This window comes from Sturnira hondurensis, unplaced genomic scaffold (assembly GCF_014824575.4).
Source record: "Sturnira hondurensis isolate 20B ecotype Veracruz unplaced genomic scaffold, ASM1482457v3 Scaffold0006413, whole genome shotgun sequence".
In the NCBI taxonomy this organism is placed as follows: Eukaryota; Metazoa; Chordata; class Mammalia; order Chiroptera; family Phyllostomidae; genus Sturnira; species Sturnira hondurensis.
Window position 1 is genome coordinate 49,520,229 of NW_028079044.1, and position 20,156 is coordinate 49,540,384.

At 54.8% G+C, this 20,156-nt stretch overlaps 1 protein-coding gene across 1 annotated transcript in view; it reads right to left on the reverse strand.

Moving 5' to 3' along the window:
* The window catches only part of ZFAT (zinc finger and AT-hook domain containing), a 128,739-nt gene extending 108,696 nt beyond the window's left edge, over positions 1 to 20,043 (reverse strand). The window contains exon 1 of the mRNA XM_037048593.1: positions 19,852 to 20,043. Within this exon, the coding sequence (XP_036904488.1) occupies positions 19,852 to 19,870 (19 nt within the window). The 5' untranslated portion in view covers positions 19,871 to 20,043. The remainder of the gene's footprint in view (positions 1 to 19,851) is intronic.
* Positions 20,044 to 20,156: the final 113 nt, after the last annotated feature.

Here is a 20,156-nt window from a genome sequence, read left to right on the forward strand (position 1 = left end):
TGTTGTACTAGGCAGGGAGATGTGATGGAAAAAAATGATTTTTGAGTCTGATATAATAATTGTAGGCACATATAAGAATATTAAATTTAGGACCCTGGCTGGCTAGCTCAGTTGGGTAGAGCATTGCCCTGATACACCAAGGTTGTGGATTCAATCCCCAGTCAGAGCACACACAAGAAGCAACCAATGAATGCATCACTAAGTAGAACAACAAACTGATGTCTCTCTTTCTCTCTATCAAAAAAATCAATAAATTAAACAATACATATTAAATTTAGGATCCGATAACAGCTAAAAGCTAGATTTTGGGGGGGTAACATTCACACGGAAAGGAAGGATAGGACAATGGCCTTGACGCCAGACACCCAGGCTGGATGCCCAGCCCCAGTCCCTGAATGCCCTAGTGGGTGACCTTGGAGGAGCAGTAGTCGCCTCTCCGGAGCAGAATCTCACGGGAACCGCAGGCAGCGAGTCCACTCTGCAGCGGGGACACAGCGGGCACTTGGAAGACTGCAGCCTGCACCAGCCCAGCTCCCCACTCTTGCGTGTCCCCGCCCACACAGCTGTACAGGGGAAACCCGCACTGCTTCCCAGCGCTGCTTCCCATCGGCACTCGCCACTGCCGGCCTCGGGAGGCCACCTGGCAGTCTTACCAAGTCTCTAGGCCACGCACTCTCTGTCACTGGCGAACGAACATACTGCCCTCCCTCCGCTCCGCACCCCCAGCCTCACTTCCAGCGGTTCACCTTCTTTCCTGTGCCACTGAAGCAGCCAGGAGAGACCTCCGGAGCCTCGCCCACCGCACCCGCAGCCCCACACCTCCGCCCGCCCACTGGCCTCGCTTCTGTCGGTGCGAGGGGCAGCACAAGCAGTGGCCAGCTGTGTGTGTGCAGGGCGCAAGGCCCACCGGGGCAGACAGTGTTTCAGTCACTGACGCTGTTTACATTTGGCGGCTCATGGAGACAAGAAGCAGACTGACGCTGCCGAATCACTGGTAGAGCTTTTATGAAGACTCTGCAGACAGTGCGCCCTCCGAGCCTGCACCTGGAAGGCCGCCGGACAGAGGGTGTCAGGCACCCACTGGCGGCACGGTGGCAGGGGCTTCTGCTTCTCCCTGCAGGCCTCCTCCCTCTCTGTGCTCCCTACCGCATCGGTTCTCCCGCCTTCAAACCAAACCTCTTGCTCTCCACTCTCTGCTCTCCCCCACCTCGTTTTTCTCCCCCATCGGGCAGAGACCAGAAAGAAAGGCCAACACAACCCGGCCACACTGTGGACAGGACGCACCTGTCACAGGAGCAAGGCCCCTCCAGACTCAAAGAAAGGGCTTCTCCGCGAACTGGCAGGTGAAGTAATGGCCCGAGAGAATGCTTTCCTCCCCAGCAGCGCATGAAACAGAAATTTAACAAAGCAGAACATTGCTTCATCAATGAAAACCTCTTGTGAATACAGTCGATCGATAGTTTATTTTTTCCAAGATATGCTTTATTCCTAAGGAATGCAAAAGTCTTCCCCACTAAGAAGAGACTGCAGTAATAGCTCGCTCTTTGTGTGAGGCCATGCTGTCTTCACTGTGCTTCTGTGGGTCCACAGAGAGCCCACGATTTAGGAAAAAGGGGTCTGTAATCCCCATCCTGTGGGTGGAGAAACTGAGGCTGAGAGAGGATAAGCAGCCCACCGAGTCACGGCTGGCGGGAAGCAGAGACCAGACTAGACTCACTGCTACCTGCTCCCGAGAGGAGCTGTTTGGCTACAGACCACGAGCCGAGTTCCTCCCAGTGAAAGCTGAAGTGCTTACCACCATCGCAACAACATCTGAGGAAAATCACGGCTGAGAAGCACATAATCCCCAAATCGCGGAGCAGTGTCTCCCTTGCTCATTTCAGCATCTTGTGCACAGTGGCCGTGGAGTGGGCCCCACGGCAAGCACCGCGACACAGAGATGATGCAGGCACGGGGCCCCGCCACGGAGGTGGCCACCACTTCATGGGAGAGACAAAGCCGTCACAGAACAACTGCATCTTAGCGTTTTTACTTACACTACTTCCCAACAGGCCCGTAAGTAATCTCGATTCCTGTCCGCTTTCAGGAGAAAGGGACTTCTGTGACATCTCACGGAGAGAGCTCCTGGGGACCAGAGAGTCACTGTGAGGGGTCTCAGTCCCCAGGTGTGGCAAGCACTGTCAGGAGGCCGGCCGCAGGGGGCGCCACCTACCTGCTATGGACCAGCATGTGGATCCCTAAGTGCCTGCTGTGTGTCCAGCCCTGTAAGGTGAGGGGGCGGGACCTGGAGCTCCCTAGGTGCAGTGGCGACAGCACACACGACCTAGGATGGCTGCCAGCCCTGGGCTCAGCCGTGCACTGCAGACCGGGAGACTGGCCAGACTCTGAACTGAAGTCGTGGAACCACCGGGGGCCTGGAGGAGATGGGCAAGCCCTCCTGGAGCCTCTGCAGCGCTGGGCCTGCAATGCAGTCTCCTTCGGGTCACTCGTCCTCAGAAGGCAGCTCGAAGGCTTCCAGACAGCCTGGCTCACAGCCCCAGCCCTATGTCCGAGACCGCTTGCTCCTGCCATGCAGGCACGCGGGAAGGGCCACTGGGCCTGGGTGCCACCGGCACAGGGGCCAGGAGCCCCCAGGATGCTCACTCACAGCTTCTGACCAGAGGCTCAACTTCTCGAGACCCCGCCGCACGGTCTCCCAAACGCACAGGGACCCTGCACGGAGACACTCAACACGGAGGTGTTTCGGGCGGCGAACTCCAAAACGACCTCCATGTGCTGCTCGGGCAAGCGTGACACGTCCCCACCAAGAAACTCGGTAGGGCCACTCAAGATGGCATTTTCAAAGAATCTCGAATGACATGAAGAAAGGCTCCTGATGAGCTCCTAAGTGCGAAAGAGTGGGACGCACAGCTACCCGGGGCGAACGAGCCTGTATCACTGATGGAGGGGCGCTGCTCACGAGTGGGGGGATGGAAGAGCGGCCAACCGGGCTGGGAGAAGGTGCCCCAAGTCCCGACAGTCAGACTCTTTATCACCCAGGCATTTTCAGAAGGAGCCTGTGTAAGTTATAAACACAGAAAGACTGTCTAAAAGCAAGATAACAGGTAAGCACAGTGATTGGGAACAGCTCTCAAGGAGAAGCTCGGAGCTGCTCAGGCAAGGACGGCGTCGTGTTCAAGGTCACGTCCCCCAAGCCGGCACATGACCGTTCAACTACTGTGGGAGCCAACTGACACAATGCAAGTAACAAACAGCATGCGTGTAGGAAGGCAGGAATCCTTGGCTGACATGCTTGGAAGGCTTCCAGGAGGAAGTGCTTGATTGTTCAAGGGAAAAGCAGCCAGGAACAGGACAGGCAGGCCTGGGAAGGACACTGGTACTGAGGAGTACACCAGACGTGGGCTCAAAGCCACCCTCCCTGCATCAGCTCAGGCAGTGCCCACCTCCCGCCAGCCCGGGCCTATGATCTCCATTCTACAGGTGGAAGACTGACACTCAGAGAGGCTGACCTCCCTCGGCTGCACAACCAGCCAGCCAGGTGCAGGGTCAAGGTGGAGCCCAGCTTTACCTGCCCCAGCCCAGGGCCCCTGCAGCGCCACATGGCCCTCCCGGGGCCAGCACCAGTGAGGAGCGGGGCTATTTTGCTACCGCCAAGGTGATATTTATTTACGAGCAGCCTGTGCCGAAAGCCAAGCAGAGGGCACCACGTTCCCTCTGGTACAGGGTCTGTGACTGCCCCCAGGACCGGTGATGTCACGTAGCCACACGGAGACAGCAGAACGCCAACACATGTGGAGCGAGGGTCACATCAGGCTGCCTTTCCCAAGCACTAAGAACTGTTCATCTGCCAAAGAGCAGCAAAGGAGCTGTTTTCATGATCATAGCAGGCTCACACGAGAAAATGCATCTTACACCCTGAAACATCATTATTATGCTGTCAGCTAATCGTGATGAAGATGCTATAATTTGAATGCATTTTTAGGCCCACTTACCAGGCACTCGTCCTAACAAAAGGACTCAAAAAGAAATGGCGTGTTCGGCACAAGGGAGAGCACAGAAGTTGGGGTTCGAGCACCGAGTGCCTCTGAACTAGCACAAGAGCACAGAAGTTGGGGTTCGAGCACCGAGTGCCTCTGAACTAGCCGCCAGTTTTTAATCTGCTACTCGGCACCATTAAAAAGGGAAAACTTAAAACAAGCAAGTCCTGGTTTCCCGATGCTGACTTGCAACCAGCTAGGTCCCGTCTGTGACATGCCCCTGCTGACCGTCACCCTGCCTGGGGACTCAGGAACAAATGAGGGCCTCTGACCCCACTCCTCCCGGAAGAAGGCCATGCACCGGGATGGGTGGGGAGGTCCCAGGAGGTTCACGGGGCCCTTCGGGCTCTGGGCAGGGCTGCTGGTCGCTGGCAGGTCCCCGCCTTCCCTTGGGCACCAGAGGCGCGTGCCTGCTCTTGAGCGCCACTCCCCACCCCAAACCTCAGGATGGAGGGGGACTCCAGCTGAGAGACTGCTGTGCGCCCCACGCCTTTGTAGGCTATGGCCGCAGCTTCAGGTGCAGCACCTGTAGCCAGAGCCCCGCCCAGCCCAGGGCCACCCCCCTCAACCACGGTGCTGCTGGGGACACAGTGGGCACGCAGTGAGTCCCAGATCAACTGAGGGCCACGACCAAGGGCCACAACTATGCCAAACGTCTGTCAGTAACCACAAGAAGATAAAGTGCTACATCAGCAGATGACCCAATTACTTCACTTAAAAGCTACAGCTTAAAAAAAAACTCCCCCTTTTTCCCCTTGATGAGTACAGACCACCCTCTCCTCTCTGTAACTACTTCTCACTGGGACCAATTAACCTTAAGGGGAGCGTGACGGCCCAAGCTCAGCTCCTATCACATTATCTAGACCATGAGAAGCAGGTGGCAAATGCTTTCAGAGCTGTATTTCTGTTTTCGTGTTTTCCACCTTCCCCGAAGTTGTTAAATTCACGAGAGCAGGCAGCTTCCCGACAGGAATGGGAACGTTTGAACAGCAGCCATCATGCCTTTCGTAACGAATGCAGGCTCACCCGGCAAAGCTCGGCATGACGACGTAAAATGCCTTCCTCCTTCATCCTCAGGCGAGAGGCTTGGGTTGGGACAAAACGCTGTCCCTCCACTATAAAATAGTTTCTTTTATGGACCATACATAACATCGCCACCATCATCATCACCACACTTAGTGAGAACTTGCTGTAATGGGGTTCAGAGACGAGGACGTAAACCCTCCACGGATGACAGGCTGAGCATGGCCCACGCGAGGCCTCTTTATCCTTCACGACAACCCCATAGGATGGGCTTTACTGTTGCCTCCCCCCCACCTAAGACAGCCCTCCCAGGGGGCGCTGACGCACAAACTGCACACTCTGATGGACACGCCGCCACAGAAACTCCGGGGCCCTGGCTTCCTACCACGCCAATCGAAGGATGCCTTTTACAGGCCTGAAAATGTGAGTCATGACGTCAGGTGCCGCACGGTGTGAGTGCTGGTAAAGCTGGATGTGAACCTGGGAAAGCCTGACTCCTGACTCCAGCTCTTTCCCCTTTGGGCCACATTTCCGCACTCAACACCCTCTGCACTTGCTCTGGCTGGGAGCCCCACTTCTGGGGGCGGGGCAACCCCGTGGCAGTACGTCATGCCCTGATGCCCAGAGCGGGAAGGAGGCAAACGTGTTCTGAGTGCTGGGCCACTGCCAGCCCAAGAGGCCTCCCACCGTGAGACGCAGAAAAATGCATCCCTTTCTTAAGACGCCCACCCCCCGTGAAAGTGGTCGCAATACTGAGATTTCGTTGGAACAAGGCACTTTACTGCCAGTTGCTGAAAACCGTCCTAACGCATGTGCAGATCCATTGTGTGAAATGGGTCCCCATCGATGTGGCGCCCTCGTGCAGTGGGCCACCTGCACAGCTGTGCCCTGGCCCTGCTCATGAGTCAGACGTGAAGATGTCACCCACGTTACAGATGAGGGAGCTGTAAGGTGCCTAACAAGAGCAGACGCTGGCCTGGGCGGTTCCAGAGCTACTCAGTCAGCCCATCAGCAGCATAAACACGAGGCGGGAAAGCAGGGCGCACTGGTGCGCATGGTGTGCTGGTGTCTACACGAGGACCTTCCAACCACCTGCCTGCCACAGGGGGCACGTGGAGAACACAGAAACCCTTGTGGCGGCGGAGGCACTGGGGAGGCTTCTCGGGCAGCTGGAGGCAGAGTGATGAAGAGGAGGGGACTCCTGTAGGCAGGGCGCACACGCCAGTGGGGGCAGAATGTGGAGGGCCTTGGTCTCGCAGAGCCTGTCACGCAGGGATGGGGAACACAAATTCAAGGTACAGCTGGCAAGCTGGTGCCACTGTAGCACGCAGCAGCCAAGGAGGGTCTCAGCAGCTCCTGGTCCTCTGAGAACCAACTCGGGGCACCGGGCCTCCCCGGCAGGAGGCCCACCTGACAGAGGTCAGGGCAAGGCATGCACCCAGGAAGCCTGCCCTGGGGAAGAGCAGCGACCTCCCAGGCGCAGTCAGTGGGGCGGAAAGGCTGAAGCTGGATCTGGAGTCTCCTGATCTGTAAACACCAGCAATTAGAGAGATTTCCTCACGGCTGATGAGTTTGTGGTATTTCTCTTCGAGGCTGATTAGACACGTGACTGGGCTGGGGAGGACGGGAAGGGGACGCCAGGACTTGTACTCCACCTGTCATTCCCTCATAACGGTATGTTGGGCTGGTAAATAGAAGTGCATGATGTTCAGGTTGAAAAAGGAGGGGAGGGGAGGGGAGAGAGGAGGGGAGGGAAGAAAGAAAGAGAGGAAAGAAGGAAGGGGAGGAGGGAGGAAAGAAGAGATAGACAGACAGACAGATGTAGAATCCATGGGGAAAAGGTGTTCCTGAAACAAGAGACAAGCTACTGGGTGGGTGTGCGGCGTCCAGTCTTGTGTCAGGCAGGCATGGTGCCCAGGTACCCGAGGGGCCGTGGTCAGGGCAGGCCGGGCAGGGAAGGCATGCCCACCCTCCCCGCCCAGCCCGGCTGCAGGATAACATTAAGCTGCCCCCTGTGTCCACACAGAGCATCGTCTGTGCCTGCACTGGGGCCTCCCCGCTGTCCTTTGGAGAGGCCTGGGAAGGGACTGTACCATCACCATCCCCACCTGCACCACCACCATCACCCCCATGTTATGGAATAGGAAGCTGGGGCACAGAGAGCGAGTGAGCTGCCCAGGAGTCCCAGCCAGATACACTGAGAAGCCCACACTGACTGAGCGGACCTTCCAAGCTGACCACCACCTCTGCCCACCCCACCCACTTCCCCCCAGCGCCCAGGAGATAACGTGCTGTTTCCTGTAACAGGGCAGGGGTCACCATCAGTTAGACAAGCTGTGGTCCCCAACCCACAGCTGGCATCACGGTCCCAGGGACATTTCAAACAACTAATCATGACTAAGAGCAGCTGCACCAGAAGGGGGACTTTGCCCCCGAGTCCACTACAACTCAAGGCAGCAACTCATCTCAGGGAGGCAGCGAGCTGGAAGATGGGGGTGCCAGAGGTGGCTGCTACCACTCCCCCCGACCACACACTTAGGGACCACGCTCCCTGCACAGCTCGGCAACGGGTCTGGAACCAGGGGACAGAGGACCACCACCATACACAGGGCAGACAGCTATTTCCGCAGAAAAACAAAGACACTGGCTGTCACCCACACAGACAGCACAGGGCCTTCAGTCATTCCTGGGTGGCATATACACATGCTAGTGGTTCCCCCTGGTGGCCGGCCAGGGCACTACACCCTGCCTGCACTGAGGAGCGTTACCAGGGCTGAGCAAGGTGTGAGGAGAGCCGGCTAGGGTCCACTGGTTCCTCCCTCTGCCAGACGCCATGATTAGCTGCCACCCATTTAGGCTTCACATCTGTCCTGTAAGGGGGCTGCTCTCTGCATGTTAAGATGAGCCAACTGGGCCCGGGGATGGGGCCGCAGTCACATAGCAGGGGAGCCCATGGGATGGGCAAACCCAGGCAGCTCATGACCCTACGGCACGGTCACCAGGAGAAATGCCACAGAGACTGGACCTGTCCCTGCAGCCCAGGCTGGGCCCCGCCCCAGGTGAGTCAGACCCACCTCCAAGGACAGAGGCTCAGTCCTCCTCATACTCAGACACTGCTTGCTTTGCCAAGTCTCAGTGCACATCCAAGTGATTTTCACACCTTGGGGTGCTTTCCCATGCACATGCCCCTTTCCGTACGACAGGACACTGAGCGAGGAAGCCTGACTCAGGCCTGGGCGAGCTTCCAGCCACAGGAAGCGGGAAGGGGCACGAGTTCTCCAGCTAGTTTGCACTGGGACGGGTCACCCCTGGGCAGAGCACTGGAGGCAGGGGCTTCGGGGAGGTGGAGTTCTGGCCGGTCGCATGGGGAACTCCTGCGTGTTTGTGAACATGCATGGAGCCATGCCTCTATTTCATACACGCTTTTGTACATACAAATTATGTATCAATGTTTAAAAATTTAAACAGTGAATCTGAAGGACGACACTGGGGGAGAAGCAGGTTCCGACTCCCAAGTGAGTCTCTTACTTACCACGGCACAGTGGGCTGAGAGAGAAGAGCAGCCCGGACCTGACCTGCCTTCGCCCCCCGCAGCCTGCAACCCCGCTCCTGTACTTGGCATCTGAGCTTGCACTTGCTCATCTGCGCAGGGCTGCTGGAGGGTGGCAGCACACGGTGTCTGTGACATGCCCAGCTCATCAGTGACCCCCACACCCCAGGCACCGTCCTTCCGGAAGCAGTGGGCTCGGGTCAGGGCCTGGGCCCCCACCCCTGGCGGCTCGCCCCCAGCATGGCAGGCACCGTGTGCCTCACTGAACCTCCTCAGGCCTCGGTGTTCCCCTCTGAGGGATGAGGGGTCCTGATGAGAAGAGGCCTCCAAGTGTTTTACAGTGGAACCTGGTGCTCAAGTCTCCCCCCAGAGCCTAACGTGTGCGCACATGGACAGACCACCTGGGCCAACATTAGGATGTGAGGACAGCCCCACCCAGCACCTCAGCACCGCTTCTCCCACAGCCAGGAGGGGCCCCTTCCACACCCACCCTCCTGCTTCCCATCCCCACCCGCAAATAATCTCCATGGTACCCCCCAGCTCTGGGGTTCAGGGGCAGCAGTTCCCACACATGCTCACCCTAATTTGTGGCATTATTATCATGCATCTCATAAAACGCTGATGAATGTGCCAACTTCTATAGCTCACAGAGTTAACATTTTTATTAAATGCAAAGGAGAAATCCCGTGAGTGTTCCTTCGCTGAAACTGGATTAACAAAACAACATGAGAAATGCTGGGTATCAGCTATAATTAAGGCAGGGCCAACAGTGGCATTTTAATTTTATGCATCCACATTTCTTCCGTGTTAAAACTTGGCACATTTTTTAAGTCATCGTTAAGTGCTCTCAAAGCGAGAGCCCTGGCCAATGCAGCAGGCTTGCCTGCCACCGCCAAAGGTCGGGCCTTGCCCTAGGAAAGCACCCCAAACCCTCTGTGTGAGCAGAGAAGCTCTCAGGATGTGGATGTGGGGCCCCCACCAACCCCAGGGAGCCCTCTGATGCCACAGCTGCCCTGTGCAATTACCGAGCTGGCCCCAGAACTCACGCTGAGCCTCTCAAGTGGCCAGGTCTCTGGGGTCACTTCCATGATAAAACAAAATGTACAGCCCTGGCCTGGTGGCTCAGTTGGTCAGAGCATCAACCCCACACCCAAAAAGGTTGTGGGTTTGATCCCCAGTCAGGGAGCACACCTAGGTTGTGGGTCGGATCCCCGGTCAGGGAGCACACCTAGGTTGTGGGTCGGATCCCCGGTCAGGGAGCACACCTAGGTGTGGGTCTGATCCCCGGTCAGGGAGCACACCTAGGTTGTGGGTCGGATCCCCGGTCAGGGAGCACACCTAGGTTGTGGGTTGGATCCCCGGTCAGGGAGCACACCTAGGTGTGGGTCTGATCCCCGGTCAGGGAGCACACCTAGGTGTGGGTCTGATCCCCGGTCAGGGAGCACACCTAGGTTGTGGGTTGGATCCCCGGTCAGGGAGCACACCTAGGTGTGGGTTTGATCCCCGGTCAGGGAGCACACCTAGGTGTGGGTTGGATCCCGGTCAGGGTGTATTCCAGAGGCAACCAGTCCGTGTTTCTCTGCCGTATCAATGCTTCTTTTTCTCCCCCTTCCCTTCTCTCTAAACTCAATAAACGTAGCCTCAGGTAGGGGTATAAAAGACTGCAAAATCCCCTCCCATTTTACAGTGGATTTGAGGGGACAGCAATGTCCACGGCCACTCTGCCACCAGGCCCAGAGTTTCCAGTTTTGTTATTTTGGCCTCTCTTGGTTCCTTTATGCGGCTGATGCCTCTTTCTTACTTCTGAAGGGGAAGAATCAGGAAACTCAGAACTTCCCCCCGAGGCCCTGTCCACACTGCTAGTGCAGAGAAGAGAGACATATCTGCATTTATCACCGCCGCAGACTTGGACGCTGGCTGCCTCTTCTGGGTTCCTGGGGTCATCATCAAAGAGACAAAGTAACAGCCTGGGTAGAACTGAAGGCAGATGTTGGAGACACGTAAATTCATCTTCAGATTTTAAATATCCACTTTATTTATGATAAAAGGCTGAGGCCAGTCTCAGTTATAAAGTGTTCTGAACTTGACAATTAATTCTAGGAGAGCCCTGACCGGTGCAGCTCAGTTGTTCGGATGTCATCCAGAAAAGCAAGAGGTCACTGGTTCGATTCCCAGTCAGGGCACATGCCTGGGTTGCAGGTTTGGTCCCCAGTAACGGTGCGTGCAAGAGGCAACCAATCAATGGCTCTCTCTGGCTTCGATGTTTCTCTCCTCCTCCTTCTCCTTTCTTCCCCTCTCTCCCAAAATAAAAATAAATAAAATCTTTTTTAAAAAATGTAATTCTAGGAGAAAGAACTGCTCATTAATATTCAAACATGTCTAAGGTCTTTTTAAATTCCAGAAGAGATCTTTAAATTTAAGCAAGAAGAGAAACTGGGAAAAAAAGAATTTTCCAAACTCTACCGGCTCCCATCCATGCCCTACCAGAATGACCTGGCCCATACCTCCTGGTGATCGAGATATGAAACAAGTATTAGGTGTATTCATTTTCCAAATACCTGGGCCACTCTGTTCGAATTGGGGGAAAATAAGTTTTAACTTACTTTGTTTATTAATCTTGTAATTCAACATTTAATGAGTGTAGAGAATAAATCACGCACTATGCTAAGCACATTTAGCAGTGAGTAAGGCACAGACCCGCCCTTCAGAAACAAATAATCCCATTTTGTTGATGAGACTAATTTTAAGTGACTGTGCTGTTATTTATTATCTGTGGTCTGATTTCACAGGCTCTTGCCCTGGAAGGGACATAGAGAGGTAGCAGGTCCAGCTCCCCTGCCAGTATCTGGGGCCAGGGGTCGGGGCTGGGGGCTGAGAACCCTACCTGACCCTCACCCCCACCATGTCTAGGTGGCTGCAGCAGCGCAGGCAGCCCACCCTTGTCCCAGACCTGGCTCCAGCTGGTGTGGCTGCAGGCGACCCCAGCAAGGCCACTGCTCCCACCCAGCACTGTAAGCATCTATGAGCCTCGAGCCCCTGGCCTTCTCCCCTGTGGCCAGCACACAGTCCTCAGCCCAGCTGGACAGGCCCTGGCTCCGGCAGGGCCCACAGTCCCAGCTCAGCTCACAGCCCCCACCTCTGCAGAGAGGGGCGTCTCCCAAGTCACCTGCACGGGTCCAATGACATGCATGTCCCCTAGTGGGAAGTGAAGGGCAAGGAGGACTGGCCTCGGGGACCTGGTTCTGAGCTGCTTGAAACTCCTTCTGCAAAGTGGAGGGAACTGGCAGGCACCTGCTCCCTGGCTACCAAACTGGTTTTTGTTTTTCAGATCAGGAGCCTGATTATTAAGTCTCAGCTCCAACCTCACTTTCTCAGAGAGACTTTTCTTAGAGACCCTTCAATATAAGCCAGGGCCCCTCACTTTCTCTAGCCCACCCATTCCCCCCACCCCCCGCAACCTTAGTAGAAATCACTACAATCTGTAATTGAGCATTTAATGGTATGTTTGTTAAATCTGCCTCCTCCAAACCACCAATATCATTTAATTCCAAATACAGTTAAAAGCTTAACGAGATCAGTGCTAAAGGTCAATAAGCACGTTTACCTACAAATAGAGAAACACTTCCTGTCACGAGACCATTTCCAGTGTGTCCTCGGGAAAAGCCCTGAAAACTGCCTAAGTTAACCAAACTCCAAGTAGGACAGCGTGGGGGGAAGAAAGGCCGGCGCGGGTGGGACAGCTGCCAGCTGCCCCGGCAGAGGGGAAGCACTTGACCTCTGTGGTCCCGGAGTCCCGTCTAGAACACGGGAACAAACATGGCATCCGATTGGTGGTCATGAGAAAGAGAAACCAGACCCAGACAAAGGGCTGGAAGACAGGTGCCCGGGAAGGGGAGGGCGGCAGAGCCCAGGGGGAGCCCAGTGCACGGGGAGGGGGGGGGCCCACTCCCATCCTCCGCTCCTTCTGGGAAACCTTCCCCTGGGCGTATCTGCCACTTCCTCTGCCTGAGTCCCCACAAAAAGGGAAGCAAAATTCACTCCTTTCCCTAAAATACAAGAAATACACCTCCTCCAAAGTCACATACTTACAGAAGTTAAAAAATAAGCAAACAAGTGTGAGGGGGACCCTGAAAAGAAATACAGCCAGAAACACGGGAATGCAGCCTGTCTGGCAGGAGCGCCCACACTGGCACTGACGCGGCCAGGCAGGGGCGGGGAGGGGCGGGGAGGGCAAACCCAAGCAGCTCTGGAAGCTGGTGTGCACACCGCAGGCCTCCAGCTACGAGGAGAGACCCACAGTGGCCCCTTCTTGTCCACCAGCACACAGTCCGAGAGCACAGTGGAGGCCCAAGACCACGGACAGTACCAAACTCTACATATATTGCTTTTTCTACACGCACGTACCGATGATAAAGTGTAATTTCTAAATCAGGCGCAGTAAGAGATTAACAACAATAATTAACAGAATGGAGTAGTTGCAACCACACACTACAATAAAAGCTACGGGAACGCAGTCTCTCTTGAAATCGTATTGTGTCATCTCACACCGTGTGACGATGTGAGATGACAAAAGGCCAAACCCATCCCTGAGTCTGTGTGACTGTCCCTCACTGGCGGTCCTCGTCTTGGTGTCACCTGTTTCTGGGGACCCCTTGCCAAAGTCCTCGTAGGGGCTCAAAGCTTTCTGGTGCAACACGCTGCGATCAGTTGGGACATATTTTCAGCTTGTGTCTTCCACCCGCAAATTTAACATCTTTTCCATCTCAACTCAGCGCTTACGAAGCACCACGCCCACAGCTTCCACCCCGTGCGGAGCCACTGCAAAGCCTGGATTTCTCTTCCCTCCTTCACAGTGCAGGGCAGATCCTGACCACGTACGTACCTTTGCAGCCTCAGCACACAGCGCGGTCTTCCTCACTGAATCGAGAGCCTTCATTTAGGAATTCTAATGCTTTATTCACAGACATTCTCCATACATGACCGTGTTCTCTGTGTATAATAAAATGTCACCTGTTTATTTGTGCCTTCCTTTCATTCTCTCCCAAGGACATGCTTACTGACTTTAGAGAGGAAAAGGGAGGAAAGGGGGGGACAGCTCACACGTGCCCCAGCCGGGGACTGAACACAAAAGCCAGGCAGGTGCGCTGCCTGGGAATCAGACCCGCGACCTTTCACCTTACAGGATGATACTGCAACCACCTGAGCCACAACGGCCGGGGTTTACCTGCTTGTTTCAATTTTTATATCTTTTTCTTATTGGCTAGCATCTTCGATAACATGGGAAATAGAAGTGACAATAAAAAGCATTCTTACTCTATTCTTAATTTCAAAGAGAAAGCTTTCACTGCAACACCAATACATGTTTCCTTGAAATTTTTATTTTTTTTATTTTCCAATTACACTGACCTTCAGCATTATTTTATATTAGCTTCAGGTGTACAGCACACGGCTCGACATTTGCATACTTTACAAAGTGCCCCTCGGTCGGTAAGTCTAGTACTCACCTGGCACCCACACGGTTATTACGATATTATCAGCAGTATTCCCCACGCTGCACTTTAAAAGTTGGGAGCTTACACCTTTTCACTTAAAAACAGCACTCTGAGCTTGTCTCTGGCACGTCAGAACTGCCGGCGCCGCCACAGTAAGGGTGACCAGAACGCAGCCCCAGGACGCCCTGACAGCCCATCCAGTGTCCTCAGCGTGGGGATGTGGACGAAGGGACGGGCCACATCCCAAGATGGCGGGAGGTTTCATCACACTACTCAGAAAGGTGCACAACTTAAAACCCTCGAGTTGTCTATTTCTGGAATTTTCCCTTCAATATTTTTGAGCCACGGCTGACTCCGGATGGGTAACTGAGACCGCGGGCAGGCAGAGACTACTGTGAGCACATACTAAGCTCCGGTCAGCAGGCTCCTTGTCCACGGGACGTGCGGCAGCCTGTGGAAGCAACCCTACGCACGTTCCAGGGCTGAGCGAGCCGGCGGCTACAGTGCGGACAGTGGCAGGCGGTGCCCTCTCTGTCGGAAACGGGGTTACACGTGTGGAAAGGGGAGAATAAACCCTGGGCTGCAGGGTCGAAATTGGAAAAATCCGTACGAACTCAGCGGTTTCTACGATGAAAACAGATACAGATGTGTGAGCAGGTGTGAACTTCTGTGCATACATCTACTTCCCAGCTGTGTCTGCGGGCAGGCTGAGCAGCCACGATACCCCAGCGACGACGTGCTCCACTCGTGCCCAGACCCCAGCTTCTAAACACCACTCTCCATGGACAGAAACCAGGCCTCCTCGTGGAGCAGCTTCTCCAGAGCCGGGAAGCACTGTCCTGCTGCTCATGGGAAGCCAGGGCATGGCCAGGCACTTCCACCGGCCACACTCGGGGCGCCGCAAGTGCTAGGGGAAATAATAGTAAAGGATTAGGAACCACTAACGGAAAGAAGTCAGGAGCTCGCGTTAATATAAAAAGACAGACGAAGGAGAAGAGGACGCTTTTGGTCCCACAGAAGGACAACTGGCAGGTGCAGAAGCACTGATGGAATGCGACACTAGTCACCTAGCAACAGGACAGTAACTGATTCCAGCGAGAATCATCCACGGAAGCTAGCACTAGTGAGGGAAGGAAGTCTGCGGGGCGAAGGCTAGTGGGATAAGCACACAGAGTCAGGGTGTCTGGCCACGAGACGTTTCATGACAAAGGAGAACAACTGGAACTTGACTGTGAAGGAACCTCCTCGAATGCAGCGTGGCCCCCAACAGGACAAAGGACAGAGTGGCCTCCTGACGGGGTGGGAGGGTGGCCGAGAACTGGGCGCCACCTCTCTGAATTCCTCCCCAACTGCAGAACCTGAACGGAGTCAGGAGGGAACGTCACACCGAGCCCAAAGGAAGGACATCCTACAGCATAACTAGCCCATGTTCTTCAAAATCAGGAATCTCCTGGAACACAAAGAGGGGAAATGCTGCAGACGAACCGGGGCTGGGGCGTGACCGCCGAATGCAGTGCGGGACCCGGGATTTCGCTGGGCTCTGTATACGGCCACTGGACTGTCTCCGGGGCAGCGGGGCAAACTAGGGGTCTCTGCAGATGAACACGGGAGGGCACCACGCCAACGTTGTTTCCTCACACTGATGACTGCAACGCGCTTATGTAAGTCCTCGTTTTTAGAAAGTGCATAGGAGTGGGTAAACGAGCACTGCGCCTACCGCTTAGTCTCAAATGGTGGAGAGAGGGAGAGGGCAGATTAGAAGTTCCCAGACACCCTCAGTCAACACACGCACCCACAATTTCCGACACACCCAGTCTTCAGCCACAGAGCCCTCGTTTCGCACATCCCTTCCCTGGAGGACGCACAGAGGGAGCCCGATTCGGGACCAGGGAGAAGAGCTGTCAGGGGCATGGACAGAACCCCCTGACTGAGACCAGCAGCAGGAGAAAAGGCAAGACAGTGTGGGAGGGGCGGAGAGAGTCACCTCACGAGACACTAGAGGGCCACAGAGGGGGACCGCTCAGACGAGCCCTTGAGCAGGCTGGCTGGGGTCGGGAGTTGGCATTCAAGATGAAAACGGGAACAAAGGATGCCCTGGTCACACCTGTAGCCCTTCCAGCCCACGGCTCAGGCTCAAACCCCTGAAGGTCAATGGAACCGTCCAACCAAGCATGACATGTCCAAACCAGGACCCCAGTCCTATCTGACAAAACCAGCTTCCCGAGGACCACCAGGGCTCTAGGGCACAGCGTCCTCCTGGCTTCTTTTCACCTTTGACCCTGGCCCTGCACACGAGCCAGGAGGCAGTCCCCACATCCCAACCGTGTCCCTACTTACTGATGTCTTCCCATTCCTTCCAGCAAGTCCCTGCCACCAAACTCGGCTCCTGGTCGAGCCCCTCACTTGGGCACTCCTCGAGTGACTTCACTGAGAGCAGAGGTGTGGGCCGACAAAAACTGCAGGGGGTTTCCCGATGACTCTGTTTCCTGCTGCCCGAGCCGCCCTGGCCCAGACCCGTCTGGGCAGGAGGTGCCAGCCTCCAGAGTCCAGCTCCGCGAGGTACGTGGTTTGAAAGAACGACGACAGCAAAGCCTGTCACCCACTCAGAACCCCGTTTTGATACTGACATGCCAAACCAACCTTTTTATCAACGAACTCAATCATCTATATATTTTATGTCCCTTGAAAAAGAGGACTGGAGAAAAAACTTCAAACCTGTAATAAATATTTAATATGTCTATTTGCTGTACTCTCAGATTACCATTTTCTTTTTTTTAATTGATTTTTTTTAGAGAGAGAGAGAGAAAGACATTGAATTGCTTTCCCACTCATTTATGCTGCCTGTGCCCTGAGTGGAGACCAACCCCTGCGCAGACAACACTGCAACCAACTGAGCTACCCAGCCAGGGTGACTTTTTTTTTCTTTTATGAAATTGAAGTCCATTTCCCTTTCCATCCACAAATGTTTTCAAGAAGCGGATGGGTGACACTGTAGGGAGCTACCCAGTGGAGAGAGGTCGGGTCCAAGCAGGGAGGACTAGAGGCAGGCTGAGGCCCCTGTGGAGGCAGGAAGCAGGGGCAGTGTCCCCAGAGTCCCAGGACGCACCTCAGTAAGGACTCTGGGGAGCGGCAAATCTCCGGACACAGGCACGCCTTCCTCCTGCCCTCCCCACTGTTCCAGCCCTCACAGTGGACACTTGCCCTTGAGAAATTCCAAAAATGGTGGAATCCTAAAAGAATAAACAGCTGAGAACAAAGAGAAAACTTAACTCTAGGCTAAATTCCTTCCACGTAATTAAATCAGCCCATCTTGATGGGGAGATGTTCAGAGGTGGCTTGCATGGACCTATCTATAAAAGGAAACGCAATTGAGAACATTCTTTTTAATATCGCTAATTCTTGACTGCCCTCGCCCTGGGCGGAAACCCAACTACTTCTGATGGCTATCTTTGAAAAGGCATGTGAATCACAAAGTAAACAGAAACCATTTTACAAGGAAAAGGAGAAGCCAGCTGAGAAGGGAACCAGGCAGTAAAACACCCAGTCTCCAGCGGTGACGTCTCAGCTAGTTTACCACCTAAAGGCTGGGTCTCCTGGGCCATCTGCAAGTCTGTCTCGCCGGTGATTGAGGTGCCTCTCCTCAATTATACAACCCAGCGAAAACAGGAAACTTCAGAAACTAGTTGACCACAGGTTGACAGCAACACGTTTAAAAATGTGATCGTTTCTCATTTATCACGACCAGAAAGGAAAGGAAACTACTGCAAAGGCCCGGGTTTCTTTTGAAAAGCTGTCAGGTCCAGAAAAGGGCACTTTGTGTGGTGACTCAGCAGTGAGCCGACTGACTTGGGCGTGTGGGCACCAAACTAAGAAGTCCTGACTTCTCAGTTCCAGGGAAAGCACCTCTCAGGGCCAGGCGACCACTAATTCCTAACTGGGCGGGTGTGGAGGGGTAATTACACCCCAGGCCTCTAACTTCTTTAGTAAAAGGCTTATCTTTGCCTTAAGCAAGTCCCGTCACCTTCCACAGGCTCCTTTCACCCTTGAAAGAACTCCTTAACCATCCCTTAACCCACCCCCAGCCTCCAGCTGTCGCACATTTTCACGTCCTGTTCCTTGGGTTCCCTCCTTAACTCCAAATGCACAAAAGAGGCTGAAAACTGTCGTTTCTTGGAAGCATTTTTTCAGCCTGTTGAGGTCTTGCTTCCAGGCATGTCCTCTGTTTGGCTCAAACACATTACTATAAACATGCTCTCCAGGTGTGGACGTTCTTATGTCGACCTAGGAAAGTGTGGCCGGCTAGTTTAGGGCCCTGCCCCTCTTGGCTAGGGGTGCGACCACTGTCAGTCCAAGCCACCCACGCCTGAATCAGACACATCAGTGGGATGAGGGCAGGGCCAAGGCTAGAAGGGCTCCCTTAACCCTGCCTGGTGTGTGTGGCACCATCCACAGCAGCAGCTATCTGGAACACAGCCTGAGAAAGGTGCTCCTGGAGATGGGGGGAGGGCACCCAACAGCCTGCAAACATGAGGTCCTGGTGTCTCCTGGAGACACTACAGCTGCTTCAGGATGAACCAGCAGGCTCTGGAGGGGGGCAGCTGTGGAGGGTAAGTCCGAGGGATGTTACATTTGCATTTGCGAAGGGGCACTGGGCTCTTCGATGAAAGCAGACCCACGGGGACAGAAGGTTGTGACTGAGCGCGTCTGCATCCAAGCTTTCGTGGGATACAGTCACACTGAGCCCTTACTGTGGACAGGAGTATGGACTTCATCCCAAATGGGAGAGAGTGGATTTTGAAAGCCTCGGCTCTGCCATTTTAGAACTGGATAAAATGGGACTCTCTAAACTCTTGTTCCTCATCCGTAAATGCCACCCAAATTAGAGTTCTTGGGAGAACTGAGTAGTATAACCTGAGGTCAGTGCTGGGGTGTGCTTCCAAGTTCAGGGTTAAGGGACTTGAACCAGGTGTGAAGTGAAAGGCCCATCATACCACTGCATCCAGCCAGCCTGAGAGCCTGCCTCTGCTAGGCAGCCAGAAACCAGAAAGGGCTGCTTGGAGGAGGTGGCAATTGTGCTTAACATTAAAGGGGGGGGGGGGGCGGGAGAGGAGAATCAAGGCCCTCGCAGAGCTAGGCAGCAGCAGAGGGTAAATGAGAATTCATCACAGCGTGTTGCACGATTACACGGCTGAAACGCTAACCCCTCCTGTTTATTGCATCCTCGTAGGACACAAAGAAATTTTCCTTCAGTAGCTCAATTTTTGAAGGGACAGCAGCTGTCCCTTCAAAGCACTGGGACAGACAACGCGTTCTAAAGGAGCTACCCATTTCACAGAGGAGGGATCGGAAACCAGAAAAGGAGGCACGGCAACTCGGCCGCACAGTTGGCAGCACTGAGATTCGAACCTCCCGCCCGGTGTTCACCAGCTCTCGGCCGCTGGCGCGAGCGAGCCCCAGCCCTGGAACTGGCCAGAGTACGCGCGTGCGCCGTCTCCCCTTTTCCACCAGCACCCTTGTTACTTTTTTTTTTTTTTTTTTTTAAATAAAAACCAAGGCGGCGGGATACAGCCAGCGACTGAGCGTGCTGTCGAAGGACGCCGCTACGTCCGTTCTCCGCCCCGGACCGCGGATCCCTCCGCCACCCGGCAGCCTGAGCGCTTCTTCCCGATTCCAAACTCCTAGCGGCTTCGCGAGCTGCGCCGTGCCCCACCCCCACCTCTTCTCCACCCCAACCCCCAGCCCGGCTCACCTGCGGTCCGCGTCTCCATGGCAACGCCCCAACCGCGGAGGAAAAAAAAGCCTCGGGCTCTTCCGAGCCCCCTCCCGTGCCCACCGAGAAGGCGGGGCGCCCTGCTGATGCTTCGCTCTTTATTTTTATTTTTTTAAGAAAAGAGCCAGCTAGCTTATGGCGAATCTGCGGCATCCAACATGGCGGATGGAGTCTTCGCCCTCCTCTTCACGGGGTGCTGACGCCGACGTAGCGGACGTCAGCCTCGGCTGGCCCTCCCCCAGCGCCCAGCAAGGCCTGGCTGGCTCGTGTTACTGCGCATGCTC